General features: G+C 42.8%; 1 protein-coding gene across 6 annotated transcripts in view; it reads right to left on the reverse strand.

Annotated features, from left to right (window-relative positions):
• Positions 1-17,705, reverse strand: part of LOC145357047 (protein phosphatase 1 regulatory subunit 12B-like) — a 235,361-nt gene that overhangs the window by 196,822 nt on the left and 20,834 nt on the right. For all 6 annotated transcript variants that reach the window (XR_013889240.1, XM_080210108.1, XM_080210109.1 and 3 more), the window contains exon 2: positions 5,252-5,370. Coding sequence is in view for 5 of the 6 variants with exons in the window: in XM_080210108.1 (XP_080066234.1) it covers positions 5,252-5,370 (119 nt within the window). In the remaining variant the exon portion in view is untranslated. The remainder of the gene's footprint in view (positions 1-5,251; positions 5,371-17,705) is intronic.

Below are 17,705 nucleotides of genomic sequence, written 5' to 3' on the forward strand. Positions count from 1 at the left end.
AATCCAAAAATTTTTAAAAGATCTCGTTTTGAATATTTACAGACTTGAGTTTAAGGCAGCAAAAGTGGAAATAGCAAGCTCATTTAAGAGCATAACACTACTACTATGTTTGTCATAAGCAAATAGCAATAACACAAAATGCTAAGCGTTATTGTTCAGCAATGGCTTGTAGTTCATATTAATCCTTGAATTTTTTTTAAAAAATAATGGGTTCACATTCCAGATGCACATCATTTCCAAACGATCAAAACATCTGACGTCAAGCTGCCCAGACCATGGTAATCAATTTCTGCATTTTGAAGTTTCCTATATGAAATGTAGTCTCAATTCCTTACATCTATCTTCATGTGAACACTTTACCTCCTGATTACTGCTGCTAACCATCTTCTATGCAGCAAGGCAGGAAGAATTATGCCATTTCATTATTGTCATTGTGCTCATGATTCCAGGATAGCACCATATTGAAAAGACTGACTGTTATGAGCACAGGCAGGCAAGCAGTTGCAGCAGCGAACTTAGTGGCACGTGTGGCTCCATGTGCATGCATGAGGAGGGTCAAAATCAACATGAATAACCCAATGATAACTTAAAAGGTCCTGAAATCTGGTACCATATAGAACTAAAAGTCAACAACTTCGAAAAGGGGTTTACTCAGCTCAGTTTATTAAAATGAGAAACGTATGAACTTGTTTAATTTTTTTAAAAATTAAGACAGAAAATCAGAAACTGATTTTCTTAGTACTACTGTCTTGTGTCGAAAATCATACGTGCAACCTTCTTTAAAAAAATACTTAAACAATTTTTGAATGCATTTAATTGTATGATCCCTAAAACTGCAAAATGTTTTATGGAAAGTCTTCAGTTCAGGAGATAGAAGTTAAAAATGAAAAGGTTAAGGACTATGTAAATGGTTAGATTCAACATTCTTACAAAGTGAACAAAAAACAGTCAAGTTCAAAATCAGTTTTCATAAATGGATTGCAAAGGCAATTCAATATCTAGAAAAATGATGTTGTGACGGAGAGAGAAGTCAGGAAAATAAGTTGGCAATGAATGAAAACTGGATGTCCTACTTACCAATTATTAAAATTGTGTGTTTCAATATCTCAATACCAATAAGCAATATAACCCCAATTATGCCTTTACAATCTGCATTCAAAACTCCAAAATTGCAAGCTCCAAGTTGATCAATTGGATTCTGCTATTACAAAATGCTGAGGTAAGTATTCAAATGAATGCTGGAAAACCAGTTTAATTGAACCAGTTTAAGCACACAGCACTATTAAACACTCTGGAAGTGTTTCAATAGTTAAATCAAACCAGGATGCCTCTTTTGAATAAGAACCCAAGGATGTAAACCCATTATAAAAATTGTTTTTCATTGGTAGAACATTTGTTCACAATTCATGAAAGGAACATGGTGTTTAATGAGTTAACTATGTACAGCAAATGAAAATGTAAGACTATTAAAGTTACCCAGATAGCTCAACATACAAACAAATTAGCGACAGGCGGCAGCCACTTATCCCTTGGAACCTGCTCTGCCATTCAATGAGATCATTGCTGATTTGCCTGTAACCTCAACTCAAGTTGTCAGAAAATACAAATAGCCTCACAGCAGTTTTTTTAAGATGGCTTTCAAACTGGTTGACTGCATCAATGGCTGTCAAAAACATGCAAGCACCCCATGCAAATTAATGATGCACTTCTGAGAACTCAACATACATAACAGCACACACCCAGGACCCCAAATATACACTCCAGCAATCACACTGCACTGCGCCATTCACCCTATGCTACCTTGCAAAATACCACATAAGCTGCCCAAAGAAAAACAGCCTTATTATTTCAGAACATCCTTGTGCACATGCATTCACACAAAAAAAATCAGTAAATCTAAATTTTCTATTCCCAACCATGGAGTAATGAGGATTTGCATATCGTGGTGGTGGTGGGAAAGACAGCGAGTGAGAGAGAGAGAGAGAGAGAGAGAAAAAGGAGGGGGTATGGAAGAGTAATACGATAATCTCAATATACCCTTAGAATTCCAAAAGGCAATTCAAATATCTATGGTTCATGATGTTACAATCCCAGTTGGTGCGAGAATTTGACGGGAAGATCCCAGAATGGAATCCTGGCTCAAAATAACCTAACTTCTACTTTTTCTTGGAGGAACAAAGTCACAGGATCGCTAATGAGTTTTAACAACAATGAAAAAAATAATTATGAAACATGAAAAATTGGGTTATGATACCTTTTACTCCCCCCATTAGCTTATCAAATACAGATGTTGTTGTCTTGACTGCTGTGCAAACTGTTCAAAATTCCCAGACTCTATTAAAATGGCATCAAACTTTTCATTTATCTCTGAAGTCTGCTTTCCCACTTCAACTCAGAACACTTTGTTTACTTTTCCTTGAATTCTCCTGAACAGTATCTTGATCTCTATTCTCAATTTCACATGCCTCAAGACATTCTCTTTGTCTCAAATCATAGAGTCATAGAATAGTCATAAAGTCATGACATTCAAGCATGGACACAGGCCCTTCGGCCCAACTTGTCCATGCCGCCCCTTTGTTTTTAACCACTAAGCTAGTCCCAAGTTCATGCATTTGGCACATATCCCTCTGTACCATCTTACCCATGTAACTGTCTAAACGCTTTCTAAAAGACAAAATTGTACCTGTCTCTACTACTACCTCTGGCAGTTTGTTTCAGAGGCTCACCACCCTGTGTGTAAAAAAATTGCCCCTCTGGACCCTTACGTATCTCTTCCACTCACTTTAAACCTATGTCCTCTGGTTTTAGAATCCCCTAATTTTGGGAAAAAATATTGACCATATTGACAGGATCTACAGGCATTTAGAGACACAAGGACTAATTAGGGACAGTCAGCATAGCTTTGTGAGTGGAAAATCATGCCTCAATAATTTGATTGAGTTTTTTGAAGGGGTAATCAAGAAGGTAGATGAGGGCAGTGCAGTTGAGGTTATCTACATGGATTTTAGCAAGGCCTCTGACAAGGTAGCACATGTTGCATAAAGTTAAATCTCATAGGATCCAGGATGAGGTAGCTAAATGGATACAAAATTGACTTGATGACAGAAACCAAAGGGTGGCTATAGAGGGTTGTTTTTCAAACTGGATGTCTGTGACCAGTGATGTGCCTCAAGGGTCAGTGCTGGGTCATTTATATTAATGAGAATATAGGGGGCATGGTTAGTAATCTGCAGAATACACCAAGGTTGGTGGCATAGTGGACAGTGAAGAAGGTTATCTCCAATTGCAATAGGATCTTGATCAATTGGGCCAGTGGGCTGACGAATGGCAGATGGAGTTTAATTTAGATAAATGTGAGGTGACGCATTTTGGTAGATTGAACCAGGCAGGATTTACTCAGTCATTGGTAGGGCGTTGGGGAGAGTTACAAAACAAAGAGATCTAGGGGTACATGTGCATAGCTCCTTGAAAGTGGTGTCACAGGTGAACAGGGTGGTGAAGAAGGCATTCAACATGCTTGGCTTCATTGGTCGAAACACTGAATATAAGAGTTGGGACATCTCGTTGAAGTTGTACAAGACATTGGTAAGGCCACACCTGGAATACTGTGTATTGTTCTGGTCATCGTATTATTGAAATGATATTATTAAACTAGAAAGAGAGCAGAAAAATTTTACTAGGATGCTACCGGGACTTGATGGATTGAGTTATAAGGAGAGGCAGGGTAGACTGGGACATTTTTTTCTCTGGAACATAGAAGGCTGAGGAGTGATCTTATAGAGGTCTATGTAATAATGAGGGGCGTAGATCAGTAGATAATCAATATCTTTTCCCAAAGGTAGGGGAGTCTGAAACTACAGAGCATAGGTTTAAGATGAGAGGGGAGAGATACAAAAGTGCCCAGAGGGGCAAATTTTACATTCAGAGGGTGGTGAATGTCTGGAACAAGCTGCCAAAGGTAGTAATAGAGGCAGATACAATTTTATCTTTTAAAAAGCATTTAGACAGTTCCATGGGTAAGATGGGTATGGAGGGATATGGGCCAAATGCGGACAAATTGAGACTCATTGGGCCAAAGGGACTGTTTCCATGCTGTAAACCTCTATGATTCTATGTGGCTGATCTTTGCCCCTCATTATTTTATAGACCTCCATAAGGTCACTGCTCATCCTCCTACACTCCAGAGAAAAGGTCCCATTCTATCAGCCTCTTCTTATAACTTAAATCATCAAGTCTCGGTGGCATCCTCGTAAATTTTTTCTGCACTCTTTCTAGTTTAATAATTTCCTTTTTATAACAGGGTGACCAAAACTGCACACAGTTTGACTTTGAAGATGAGTCATTATTGTGTGAATGACTTGAATGAAAAGGTGAAATGATGTAGTTTGGAAGTTAAAATCTCTAAAATGTGTTTCTGAGGTCTTTTGTACATTTTACTTATTGTGGAACTGAGACATTGCATGGTTATTGTAGTCTAATTGTGAAACTACTGGACAGTCGTTGGTTCTTCAGCAAGCCTACCTCTTTGCAGCTCCCATCCTATCCAGCTAAAACCACAACTTGAAAGTTTTTCTACCTTACAAGGCCCCTAGTTGCTAAACAATCGCTGATAATTTATTTACTCCCCAGACTGTAGCCCTCTGAGCACAAGAGAAACAACTGGAACTGAACCAATGCCTACACATGCAAGCACCTTTGTTCATTTGAATCTAATTATAGATTTTATCATTCTTTCCACAGAAACATTAAATTAAACCCACTTGAAACTATATCTTACTTTCAATGATTGTCAATACAAATATAAATCCCATAAAACTTTTGTTTACCAAACAATGAGTATATTTTTGGAGGTGATTTCATCCAATGGAAATATATCTGGCAAACTGAATGGATATTGTATTTACAGTGGAACATTTCTAAATGAACTTTGATGTAGGTAAGGACATCACCTTCAATATCCCCATTTTCTCAAATTTAGTAATAATTATTCCAGATGAAAAATAAATTCCAAACTGGGCAAAACAAGACAAAGTATTTCACAATTAGACTACAATAACCATGCAATGTCTCAGTTCCACACTAAGTAAAATACACTGAAGACCTTAGCAACAACTACATGTTACAGATTTTAATTTGCAAGCTAGATCATTTCGCCTTATTCATTTAAGTCACTCATACAACAACAATGGCTCATTTTCACAAAGTCAAATACCAGCACAACAAAGTAATATTCTGGAATCTCGTACTGTACCTTGTCTATTAATTTCATCTTGTAAAAGGTCTTTCATTGCTGATTCCTCTGCAATATCTGATGGAATTTCTCCTTCACTGTTAACTGCAGCAACATGAGCTCCATTATTTAGTAAATACCTGTACAAAGAGAAAAGATAATTTTAACTTCCTAATGTCCAATTTCAGTAAACAGTCCTTTAAAAAGGGAGGCTCATTGTGAACAAAATCATGTATATGACAGAGTCATAATACAAAAGAGCTCAGAATACATTCTGCATCTCTGAAAGCAACAACATTTCTGCCTGTGAACTTCAAATTTTATTTCCTATATCAATTTTTTAATATTGAATTGCAAAGTAAAACCTAGAACTTCTCTAAATTTAGTTACTTGGAGCAAATAGTAATACGTGGGTGTTAAATATTCTATCAATACTAAACGGACGTGCCCATTTACAAAGACTACTCCCAGAAAATGTCTGGATTAGACAATCGGCAACAATGACTGTTCTGTGTATTTGTAATACATCAGGCTACTTTAATGGACACTACACACAGCATTTGGGTTAAGAAAACACCAAGTTATCAGTTTCCTTCAAGCAGAACAAAAAAAGACCATATAAGACAATTCAATCACAACTTTGATCAGCCTTGACTCTTAACCGCTAACAACTAAATCAATACAGCAATTAAGAGGATTTCAACAGGGCGCAAAGTATGCTGCATTTACTAATATTTGGCCTGCAATATGAACAGACAAATAATAGAACACCACTTCATACGAAATCAGATCATTACATTTAAAATAGCAGCATCCATGGGAAAGTTTGACTATATTCCACTTACTGGCAACAGCTGCATTGTCTATTAAGCTGACCTAAAAGTCCATTTTGCATGTAAAAGAATTTTGGATATATTTAGATTACATTTACCAGGACAAAAACTCTGAGAAACTCTACACTAGCACTAAAGCGATAACAAAAATCCTCAGTCATAGAGTCAGAGGTTTACAGCATGAAAACAGGCCCTTCTGCCCAGATTGTCCATGCCACCCTTTTTTTAAATAAACACCTAAGCTAGTCCCAATTGTCCACATTTGGCCCATATTCCTGTATACCCATCTTACCCATGTTTTAAAAGACTGAATTGTACCTGCTTCGACCTCAAAAAGATCCCCCCTAAGCCTCCTATGCTCCAAAGAAAAAAATCCCAGTCTATCCAGCCTCTCTTTATCAGTAAATCTTTTCTGCACTCTTTCTAATTTAATAACATCCTTTCTATAATAGGGTGACCAGAACTGTACACAATGTTCCAAGTGCAGCCTTAGCATGTCTTGTACAACTTCAACAAACTGTCCCAATTCCTGTACTCAATGTTCTGACCGATGAAACCTAGCATGCCGAATGCCTTCTTCACCACTGTCCACCCTGACTCCAATTTCAAGGAGCTATGAACCCATAGATCTCTTTGCTCTGTAACTCTCCCCAGTACCCTGCCATTAACTGAGCAAGTCCTGCCCTGATTCAATCTACCAAAATGCATCATCTATCATTTATCTAAATTAAACCTCATCTGTCATTTGTCAGCCTACTGGCCAATTGATCAAGAATCCGTTGCAATCAGAGACAAGTTTTTTCACAGTCCACTATGCCACCAACCTTGGTGTCATCACCATGCCTCCATTATTCTTTTCAAAATCATTAATATAAATGACAAATAACAGTGGACCCAGCACCGATCCCTGGGGCACACACTGGTCACAGGTTTTCAGTTTGAACAACAACTCTCTACAACTATCCTCTGGCTTATATCATTAAGCCAATTTTGCATCCATTTAGCTACTTCATCCTGGATCCTGTCAGATTTTCCACTCACAAAGCCGTGCTAACCGTTCCTCATCAGTCCTGTGTCTCAAAATGCCTGTAGGTCCTTCCAACAACTTACCCACCACAGACGTGAGGCTTACTGGCCTGAACAAAGAACAAAGAAAATTACAGCACAGGAACAGGGCCTTTGGCCCTCCAAGCCTGCACTGACCATGCTGCCTGACTTAACTAAAACCCCCTACCCTTCCGGGGACTATATATCCCTCTTTTCCCATCTCATTCATGTACTTGTCAAGACGCCCCTTAAAAGTCACTACCTTATCCGCTTCTAGAACCTCCCCCGGCAACGAGTTCCAGGCACCCACTACTCTCTGTGTAAAAAATCTGCCTCCTACATCTCCTTTAAACCTGTGCCCCCTAGTAACTGACTCTTCCACACTGGAAAAAAGCCTCTGACTATCCACTCAGTCCATGCCTCTCACAATGTTGTAGATTTCTATCAGGTCTCCCCTCAACCTTTGTCGCTCCAGTAAGAAAAAATCAAGTTTCTCCAACTTTTCCTCATAGCTAATGCCCTCCGTACCAGGCAACATCCTAGTAAATCTTTTCTGTATCCTCTCCAAAGCCTCCACGTTCTTCTGGTATATACCATATGCCTTCTTGACTATCTTCTTCACTTGCGTTGCCACTTTCAGTGAACTGTGTACCCAAAACCATTTGCCTATCAATATTCTTAAGGGTTCTGCCATTTAATGCATATTTCCTATCTGTATTAGATCTTCCAAAATGCATTACCTCAAATTTGTCCAGATTCAACTCCATCTGCCATCTCTTTACCCAAGTCTCCAACTGATCTACATCCTGCTGTATCCTCTGATGGTCCTCATCGCTATCCGCAAATCCACCAATCTTTGTGTGGTCCGCAAACTCACTAATCAATCCAGTTACATTTTCCTCCAAATCATTTATATATATTACAAACATATATTAAATGTATATATGTTTTAATATATTAAAAAGTCCCATCACTGATCCCTGAGAAACACCACTTGTCACAGCTCTCCATTCAGAAACACACCCTTCCACTGCTACCTTCCATCTTCTTTGACCGAGTAAGAAGTCTCACAACACCAGGTTAGAGTCCAAGAGGTTTATTTGGTAGCAAAAGCCACTAGCTTTCAGAGTGCTTGCTGCCCCTTCATCAGGTGAGTGGGAGTTCTACTCACAAACAGAGTTTGTGTATGAAGACACAAACTTAATTTACAAAATAATGATTGGAATGCAAGTCTTTACAGGTAATCAAGTCTTAAAGGTACAGACAATGTGAGTAGAGAGAATGTTAAGCACAGGTTAGAGAGATGTGTATTGTCTCCCAACAGGACAGTTAGTGAGATTTTGCAAGTCCAGGCAAGTCGTGGGGGTTACAGATAGTGTGAGGTGAACCCAAGAGCACATCTGGAGACAATACACATCTCTTTAACCTGTGCTTAACGCTCTCTCCACTCACACTGTCTGTATCTTTAAGACTTGATTACCTGTAAAGACTCGCATTCCAATCATTATCTTGTAAATTGAGTTTGTGTCTTTATATGCCCTGTTTCTGAATAGAAGTCCCACTCACCTGACTAAGGGGCAGCAAACGCTCTGAAAGCTAGTGGCTTTTGTTACCAAATAAACCTGTTGGACTTTAACCTGGTGTTGTGAAACTTCTTACTGTGTTTACCCCAGTCCAACGCTGGCATCTCCACAACATGATTAGGATCACTGACATTGCCTTTACTACTCAATATACTCTCTTTAATTTCTGTGCTGTCCTCAACCTCCTGTTTTGTCCCCCTACTGCTTTGGGTCCCACCCCTCTACCAAACTAGTTTAAATCCTCCCAAGTGGCTCTAGCAATCTCCCCGCCAGGATGTCAGTCCCCCTCCAGTTCAGGTATAACCCGTCCCTCTTGAACAGGTCACCCCTTCCCCAAAAAGATCCCAATGATCCAAAAATCTAAATCCCTGTCCCCTGCACAGCTCTCAGGCGTGCATTCATCTGCCTCATCTTCCTATTCTTACTCTCACTAGTACATGACACCAGCAGTAGTCCAGAAATTACTATCTTTGAGGTCCTGCACTTTAGCCTTCTGCCTAACTCTCTATATACACACTTAAGGACCTCATCCCTTTTCCGACTTATGTCATTGGTACCAATATTTACAATGACCTCTGGCTGCTCACCCTCCCCCTTAAGAATGTCCTGCAACTGTTCAGAGACATCCTTGACCATGGCACCAGGGAGGCAACACACCATCCTGGAGTCTTGATCGCAGTCACAGAAATGCCTGCTTGCATCTCTAACTAGTGAGTCCCTTATTACTACTACTCACTTGCTCTTTGCCCGATCCTGCTCCACAGCAGAACCAGCTCTGGTGCCATAGGCCTAGTGTTTCTGGTATCTCCCCTTATAGGCTATCCCCTTCAATAATGTCCAGAATGATAAAGTGTATGGGGTGTCAGGGAGGGGTAGTACCTCTGGTGGGGGAACATGTCGTGTCCTTTTCAGGGCGGTTTGTCCACCCTCTGTCTCCACCTGGCAATCAGCTCTCACCTGTGGCTCCCCGTAGCTGTTTGCATGCGACAGCGGCCACATCCTGGGAAACGGCTTCGACAAGCCGGCTAAACCAGGTGAGGGTAGCCGAGGGGTCTCAACCCTCAGTGAGATGGGGAGACGTCTATCCCAGCATGTGAAGACAGACTGCAGCAGATTGAGCGGACAAGACCAATGGAAGGTCCAACAGTCAAGAAGGCAGTTTCTGCAAGCTTCGTGGAATGTGAAGAGCAGGACAAGATACAGAAGATATCCTGACCATCCACTGCGCCTCGTCCCATCTCCAGCTGTCTTGACTCCTGTCTTGCCACTGGATCCAGATGGGAATTGGGAAGAGAGAGTGAGGCTGATGCTGCGCAACTCTCCCTCACTTTAATCCAAATCAAGCGCTAGTCTCAACACCATCATCATCATCGTCCTGTTCAACCTTCTAAGTCCTATGGCGATGGGCGAGCGACAAAGCAGCAGGTGCGGATACACCGGGAGCTGAAGCACAGACCTGCATACAGGCAGCTCAAGTCTAATGGTCGTTTTCCACTGATCGAAGCAGCAGTGAAACTCAGCGTCAACCTGGGCGACTGAGCAGTCCTCTTCAGGAACGCACTGCTCACTTCCGTAGAGTGAGCAAGGGGTTAGAAAAGGTGCCCTAAACATTGTCTGCTTCACTACACCCTGGCCAGTTTACCGCGGCTGACGGGGATCCCATCTTGCAGTCGAACGCACAAAATAAAACACAAGGTGACACCACTCACCATCAGCATCTGGAACGTGCGCACGCTTTTGGACAATCCTACAGCAGACAGACCAGAGAGAAGAACAGCCATAGTTGCCAGACAGCTTGCAAGATATGACATTGACATTGAAGCCTGAGTGAAACTTGTCTTGCCAATGTAGGTCAGTTGACTGAAATTGGAGGTGGATACACTTTTCTGGAGCTGTCGTGGCAGTGATAAGCGTCATGATACTGGAGTTGGATTCGCCTTCAGGAGTCACCTTGCTTGGAAGCTTGATAGTCTACCCAAGGGTGTGAACGACCGGATTATGACATTACAGCTTTCGCTACAGAACAGAAGTCAAGCCACCCTGATCAGGGCCTATGCCCCCACAATGAACAAACCGGACGAGATGAAAGACAAGTTCTACGAAGAACTAGATGCCCTACTTTCAACAGTAAGGAGTACCGACAAGCTGATCTTGCTTGGCGAATTCAATGCAAGAATAGAGTGTGACTCTGCAATCTGGCAGGGAGTCATGGGGAGGCATGGAGTGGGCAAGTGTAACAGTAACAGCCTACTCTTAATGAAGACCTGTGCAGCACACGACCTCCTCATCACCAACACAATATTCCATCTGTCTATCCGTAACAAGACCTCCTGGATGCACCCCCGCCCTAAGCACTGGCATCTTATCGACTATGTCATTGTCAGGAGAAAAGACAGGCAGGATGTCAGAGTGACCAAGGCCATGTGTGGTGCTGGCTGCTGGACAGATCACAGGCTCATTGTCTCCTAAATGAGGCTCCACATCAGACCCAAGAGGTGACCACATGGAAGTAAGGTTATGAAAAGAATCAATGCGGCCAAGCTAAAGAACCCCAGCATAGCTTCAGCACTGGCTGAAGACTTAGAAATCAAGCTCACTGTCCTACACCTCAGAGGCAGTGCTGAGGACGACTGGGAATGCTTCAGGAATGCTGTCCATTCATCTGCACCGAAGATGTTCGGCAGCTCTACCCGCAAGCAGCATGATTGGTTTGATGAGAATGATGAGGAGATACAGGCTCTACTTGTTGAAAAGCACCGTCTTCATTGGGCCTGTCAGAACGACCCATCATCAGCTGCCAAAAAAAATGCTTTTACCGGTGTTCACAGGACAGTCCAGAATAAACTGCGTAAAATGCAGGATGCCCGGCTGAGCGCCAAGGCAGATGAAATACAGGGATACACTGACAGAAACGACTTGAAGTGGTTCTATGAAGCCCTCAACATTCTTTATGGGCCTCAAATCTCTCAGGAGTTCCCCCTCCAGAGTACAGGTGGTACAACTCTCAGTACAGAGAGGGCTCAGATCCTGCAGAGATGGGCTGAACACTTTGAAGCCGTCCTCAACCAACCATCATCTACTAACGATGAGGCAATAGACAGGATTCCCCAGACTGATATCAACAGCGCCATGGATGACCCACCAGTAGTAGCCAAAGTCACGAAAGCTGTCAGCCAGCTATCCCGTGGCAAAGCCCCAGGGGCAGATGCCATACCAGCAGAGGTCTACAAAGCTGCTGGTCCTGCACTTATCAAGAAGCTCACTGAGTTGTTCTGGTCCTTTTGAAAGCAAGGATCCATTTCTCAGGAACTTAAAGATGCTTCCATTGGTCACGACAACCACCGAGAAAACTCACTGCTCTCTATCATAGGAAAAACCCTTGCAAGAGTCCTGCTAAATCATCTGGTCACTCATCTGGAGCTGGGCCTGCTTCCAGAGTCACAGCGTGGCTTCCGCAAAGGTCGCGGGACTACTGACATGATTTTTACTGCACGCCAACTTCAGGAGAAGTATCAGGAGCAGAATTGCGAGCTCTACACAACCTTTGTTGACCTCGCAAAAGCCTCTGACACTGTCAGCCGACACGGCCTGTGGAGGATCATGTCAAATTTCGGCTGTCCCCCAAATTCATTCAGATGGTACACCAGTTCCATGATGGCCAGAGTACTGCATGGCAGCGAATCCTCTGAGGCATTCCCAGTCACCAATAGCATCAAACATGGCTATGTGCTCGCACCCACACTGTTCAGCATGATGTTTTCTGCCATGCTGAATGATGCCTTCCAGGACAGTGTTGCTAGAATCAGCCTCAAGTGCAGAGTGAATGGAAAGCTCTTCAACCTGAGGAGACTTCAAGCTATTACCAAAGCGAGGGAGGCTGTTCTGAAAGACTTCCTCTTTGCCGATCAATGCAAGTCAGTACGGACAAATTTTCCACGGCTTGTGACAACTTTGGACTCACCATTAACATTAAAAAGACTGAAGTCATGCACCAGCCTGCTCTTCATGCACCCTACACAGAACCCATAATCACAATCAAACAGCAGAAACTACAGGCAGTGGACCAGTTCACTTGGCAGCACCCTCTCCCAAGCAGTGACTATTGATACAGAAGTTAACTGCAGGATAGCAAAGGCAAGTTCTGCTTTTGGTAGACTGCACTCCACTGTGTGGGAACATTGAGGAATTAGCCTAGCCACAAAACTGAAGGTCTACAGCGCCATGGTACTCATTACCCTCTTGTATGTCTATAAAACATGGACTGTGTAATGAAGGCATGCAAGACAGCTCAATCATTTCCACATGACTTGTCTTCGCAGAATATTACGCAGCAGATGGCAAGACAATGTACCAGACACTGAAGTTCTCTCTACAGCAAGTCTACCATCAGTCCACACACTGCTAATGAGAGCGCAGACCTGGTGGGCAGGTCATGTCATCCGTATGCCAGATGAGCATATACCCAAGCAGCTCCTTATTGGGGAACTCTCTGCTGGAAGACGCTCGCATGAAGGGCAGAAGAAACATTACAAAGACACACTCAAGGCCTCCCTGAAGTCGCTTGACATAGACACAACCATCTGAGAAGCGCTGGCACAAAACCGCCCCTACCTGGCACTGCCTCATCCACAAGAGCTGTCAAGCTTACGAAGCAAGGTGCATTGCTAAAGCACAACTTAAGCGCAAGCTGCGCAAGTCCAGAGCCACCAGCACAACAACTACAGTGCCTACACAAGTCTGTCTAACATGTGCCAGGACATTCCGTGCCCAAATTGGCCTGATCAGTCATCTTCGGACACACCGCATCCAGCCTCAAAATAACTAATGGTGTCAAGGTCCTCATCCACGACGATGGACGAACAACATCCAGAATGGTGTACCTGTTTGAAAAGGAGACTCCTGTGCTACCTGCCTGCCTCTCCTGGTAGTCACCCATCTACCTGACTCAACCTGTGGTGTGATAACCTCCCTGAAATTAGTGTCTATCACACTCTCTGCCTCCTGTATGCTCCGCAATGCATCCACCTGCCACATCAAAGGAATAGTGCGGTCTGTGAGGAGCTGCAACTGGACACACTTCCTACAGACAAAGCTGTCAAGGAGACTAGGTTGCTCCCCAATTTCCCACATCTGGCAGGAGGAGCATACCACTGCCCTTATCCTTTTATTTGTATAAAATAGTATCAACTCACCTTTCCATTACTTGTGGTCCTCAAATGATTTTCTTTTGGTTAGAGGAGGTAGGCAGGGAAACACACTGTAGTCGTCTTTGGGGCTTAACTGCCATTACAACAGCTCCTCCATAGATCACCTTCTAGTAGCAGTGACTGCGCCTACGCAAAGCTTTGCTGCCCTCCCCTCGACACTTGCCTTCGCTCAAACACAGAGGATGCCTTTCAGAGGTCCACCTTCTGGTAGCAGAGACTATCTATGCAAATCTTATCTGCAACAATCAATCAGCTTCACCGCTCTGCTGCCCTCACCAGCCTCACAATTGCATAATATAATGTAGTTTAAATTTATTAACTCTCAATGAATGTTCTTTGTTTTTTTTAGTTTATACTTTTGCGCCAAAAGACTGAATAAAAAAATTAAACAGGCACAACTGATCCCATCAATGCATGCTGCTGCCCCATGAATGCTCAAGTTTGTTTGAACATGCATTTTATGACATGCTTAACATTCTAAGTAAAGTATCACTATATATGTACTGCTCTCTAGAAATTCAGGACATTTGGCAGGTGTGTGAATGCCTTGCTCTATATATGCGTTTGGAACATGAAAACTTCCAACGTACAGATTTGGCCAATGTCAGTGCTGACAATCCAAGTTTCTTGAAGCTATTTTTGAAGGTGGTTTTAATAAGTTTATTTTTAAAACAGGTAGAGAATTTTGTCAGAGTTTGGAGATTATGAAAACCAAAAGAATTGAAGACATATAATAGAAGACAGAATTGACATGATATTGAATTAGACCTTAAGTATTAATTATTCTCTTTTGGTCCCCATTTCTATACAATTTTGTAACTATGCAGCAACTCAAAGGAAAATCAAATTTTTTTTATTATATTAGCATAATTGTTTGTTTTAACCTCCATTCAACATATCTAAATCCAAGGAATGTACTTCTGAGGCTGTAAAAGGCTCTGCTACTAGAAGGTGATCTATGGAGGAGCTGTTGTGATGGCAGTTAAGCCCCAAAGGTACTTCAGTGTGTTTCCCTGCCTATCTCCTCCTCTAACCAAAAGAAAATCATTTGAGGACCACAAGTAACGGAAAGGTGAGTTGATATTTTATACAAGTAAAAGGATAAGGGCAGTGGTATGCTCCTCCTGCCAGATGTGGGAAATTGGGGAGCAATCTAGTCTCATTGACAGATTTCTCTGCAGGAAGTGTGTCCCCATTTGAGAGTTTTGGGCCCCGTATCGAAGGATGGATGTGCTGGACTTGGAAAGGGTCCAGAGGAGGTTCACAAGAATGATTCCTAGAATGAACAGCTTCCATATGAGGAACAGTTGAGGACTCTGGGTCTGTATGCATAGGAGTTTAGAAGGATGAGGGAGCATCTTATTGAATCTTACAGGATACTGCGAAGCTCGGATGGAGTGGACATGAAGAGGATGTTTCCACAAGTAGGAAAAACTAGAACCAGAGGGCACAACCTCAGGCTAAAGGGATGATCCTTTAAAACAGATGAGGAGGAACTTCTTCAGCCAGAGTGTGGTAAATCTATGGAACTCTTTGCCACAGAAGGCTGTAGAGGCCCAGTCATTGAGTGAATTTAGGACAGAGATAGATGGGTTCTTGATTAATAAGGGGTTATGGGGAAAAGGCAGGACAATGGGGATAAGAAAAATACCAGCTATGATTGAATGGTGGAGCAGACTCGATGGCCGAGTGGCCAAATTCTGGTCTATTTCTTATGGTCAAACAACTTAGATAAACTAGAACAGTTCTACAATCATCCAAGTAGTTTACAGTATTCAACTGCACAGCAGAGATCCAATCACAATTTATGTAGTGCATACAAGCAGTGGAGACCAGTTGATCTCAATTACCAGAATGGGAACAATGGAGGAACTGCCACCTGTTACATTCCTGTCCCAAAAAGGGAAGGATGGGTAAATTTGACTATTCAGTACAACTTCAGTGATGGGAAAACAACAAGGGGTAAGATTGTAGTGGACAAACCAATCTTCCCTTTGAGAAATGAACACCAGTGTTTTTTTGATTAACGTCAAATCATATTTGAAGATTTGGACTGAGTTATTTGGTGAAGTAAGAGTACGCATGAAGAAAATGCAGCTGATGTGCATTTAGACCTGGGCGTCCCAAACTATCAATCGCAATCTAGAGTGAGGTCACAAAATGAAATTTTGGGGTCACAAGTTCCAAAACAGCAACAACTGCCATGAATCTCCAACACAGTAAACATAGTTATGAGGTCTCTTTAAGTTCTCCTTTTTTAAAATGGTGCATGTGACACAATTGATCGTTCTGAGGCAGACACTCAGCCAAATCTCCATTCACAGGAGGAGGGTTGGAGAATCCCAGCCATGAGCGAGGCCTGAGAATTCTGGGCCACGTGACTCCAGATCCACAGCAGTATGGCTGACTCTTAAATGTCCTCTGAAATGGCCCAGCAAACCACTAAGTTGCAGCAAACCATTAAAGAAAATTACATAAGGATGAAACCAGACAGGCCCCCAGCATTGAACTGGGCGCTGGAAGTGATAACGGTAGATTCAACCCTGTTGACGTTGCAAAGCCTTCCTTACAAGCATCAGGAGGCTTTTGCCAAAATCAGGAGGAGTGGTTGTAGATGGGTCTTCTTCTGCATGGAGGTCGGTCACCAGTGGAGTGCCCCAGGGATCTGTTCTGGGACCCTTGCTCTTTGTGATTTTTGTAAATGACCTGGATGAGGAGGTGGAGGGATGGATTGATAAGTTTGCCAATGACACAAAGGTCGGAGGTGTTGTGGATAGTTTGAAGGGATGTCAGAAGTTGCAGCGAGATATAGATAGGTGCAAGACCTAGCGGAGAAGTGGCAGATGGACTTCAACACGGATAAGTGTGTGATGGTTCATTCTGGCAGGTCAAATGGGATGAAGACTCTTAGCAGTGGGGAAGATCAGAAGGATCTTGGAGTCCGGGTTCACACAACTCTCAAATCGGCTTTGCAGGTAGAGGATGTGGTTAAGGCGGCGTACAGTGTACTGGCCTTCATCAATCGAGGAATTGAGTTTAGGAGTCGGAGATAATGCTGCAGCTGTATAAGACCCTGGTCAGACCTCACTTGGAGCACTGTGCTCAGTTCTGGTTGCCTCATTACAGGAAGGATGTGGAAGCCACTGAAAGGATGCAGAGGAGATGTTGCCTGGATTGAGTGGCATGTCTTATGAGGACTGAGAGAGCTCAGTCTTTTCTCCTTGGAGAGACGAAGAATGAGAGGTGACCTGAAAGAGGTGTATAAGATGTTGAGAGGTATTGATTGGGTGAATTCTCTGAGGCTTTTTCCCAGGGAAAAAGGACACAGGTTTAGGGTGCTGGGGAGTAGGTACAGAGGAGACGTCAGGGGTAAGTTTTTCACTGAGGGCGGTGGGTGCGTGGAATCGGCTGCCGGCACTGGTGGTGATGGCGGATTCAATATGGTCTTTTAAGAGTAAGATTAAGGGTTATAGGTCAGCCTAGCAGGTAGAGATATGTTCGGCGCAACTTGTGGGCTGAAGGGCCTGTTTGTGCTGTAGTTTTTCTATGTTCTATCTCTCAAACAAATCAAGTAACAGACTGACATGGTCATACACACGGAATCATACCTTACAGATCGTAGGCAGAATCTTCTTGTAAATTGCCAACGTTGGTTTCAGTGACAAAAGTAGCATGTAACTCTTCAATTGCAGAGCTGAGTTTTCCCTCCATATTCTCTAGCACTCACAGAAACCACCACAGTGCAGAGTTCTCTGTGGTTTCCATTGTTACTCTGGCAGAGCCTAATAGGAGGCGCTCCAGAGAG

Source organism: Carcharhinus amblyrhynchos, chromosome 22, assembly GCF_965287045.1.
Source record: "Carcharhinus amblyrhynchos chromosome 22, sCarAmb.v2.hapA, whole genome shotgun sequence".
In the NCBI taxonomy this organism is placed as follows: domain Eukaryota; kingdom Metazoa; phylum Chordata; class Chondrichthyes; order Carcharhiniformes; family Carcharhinidae; genus Carcharhinus; species Carcharhinus amblyrhynchos.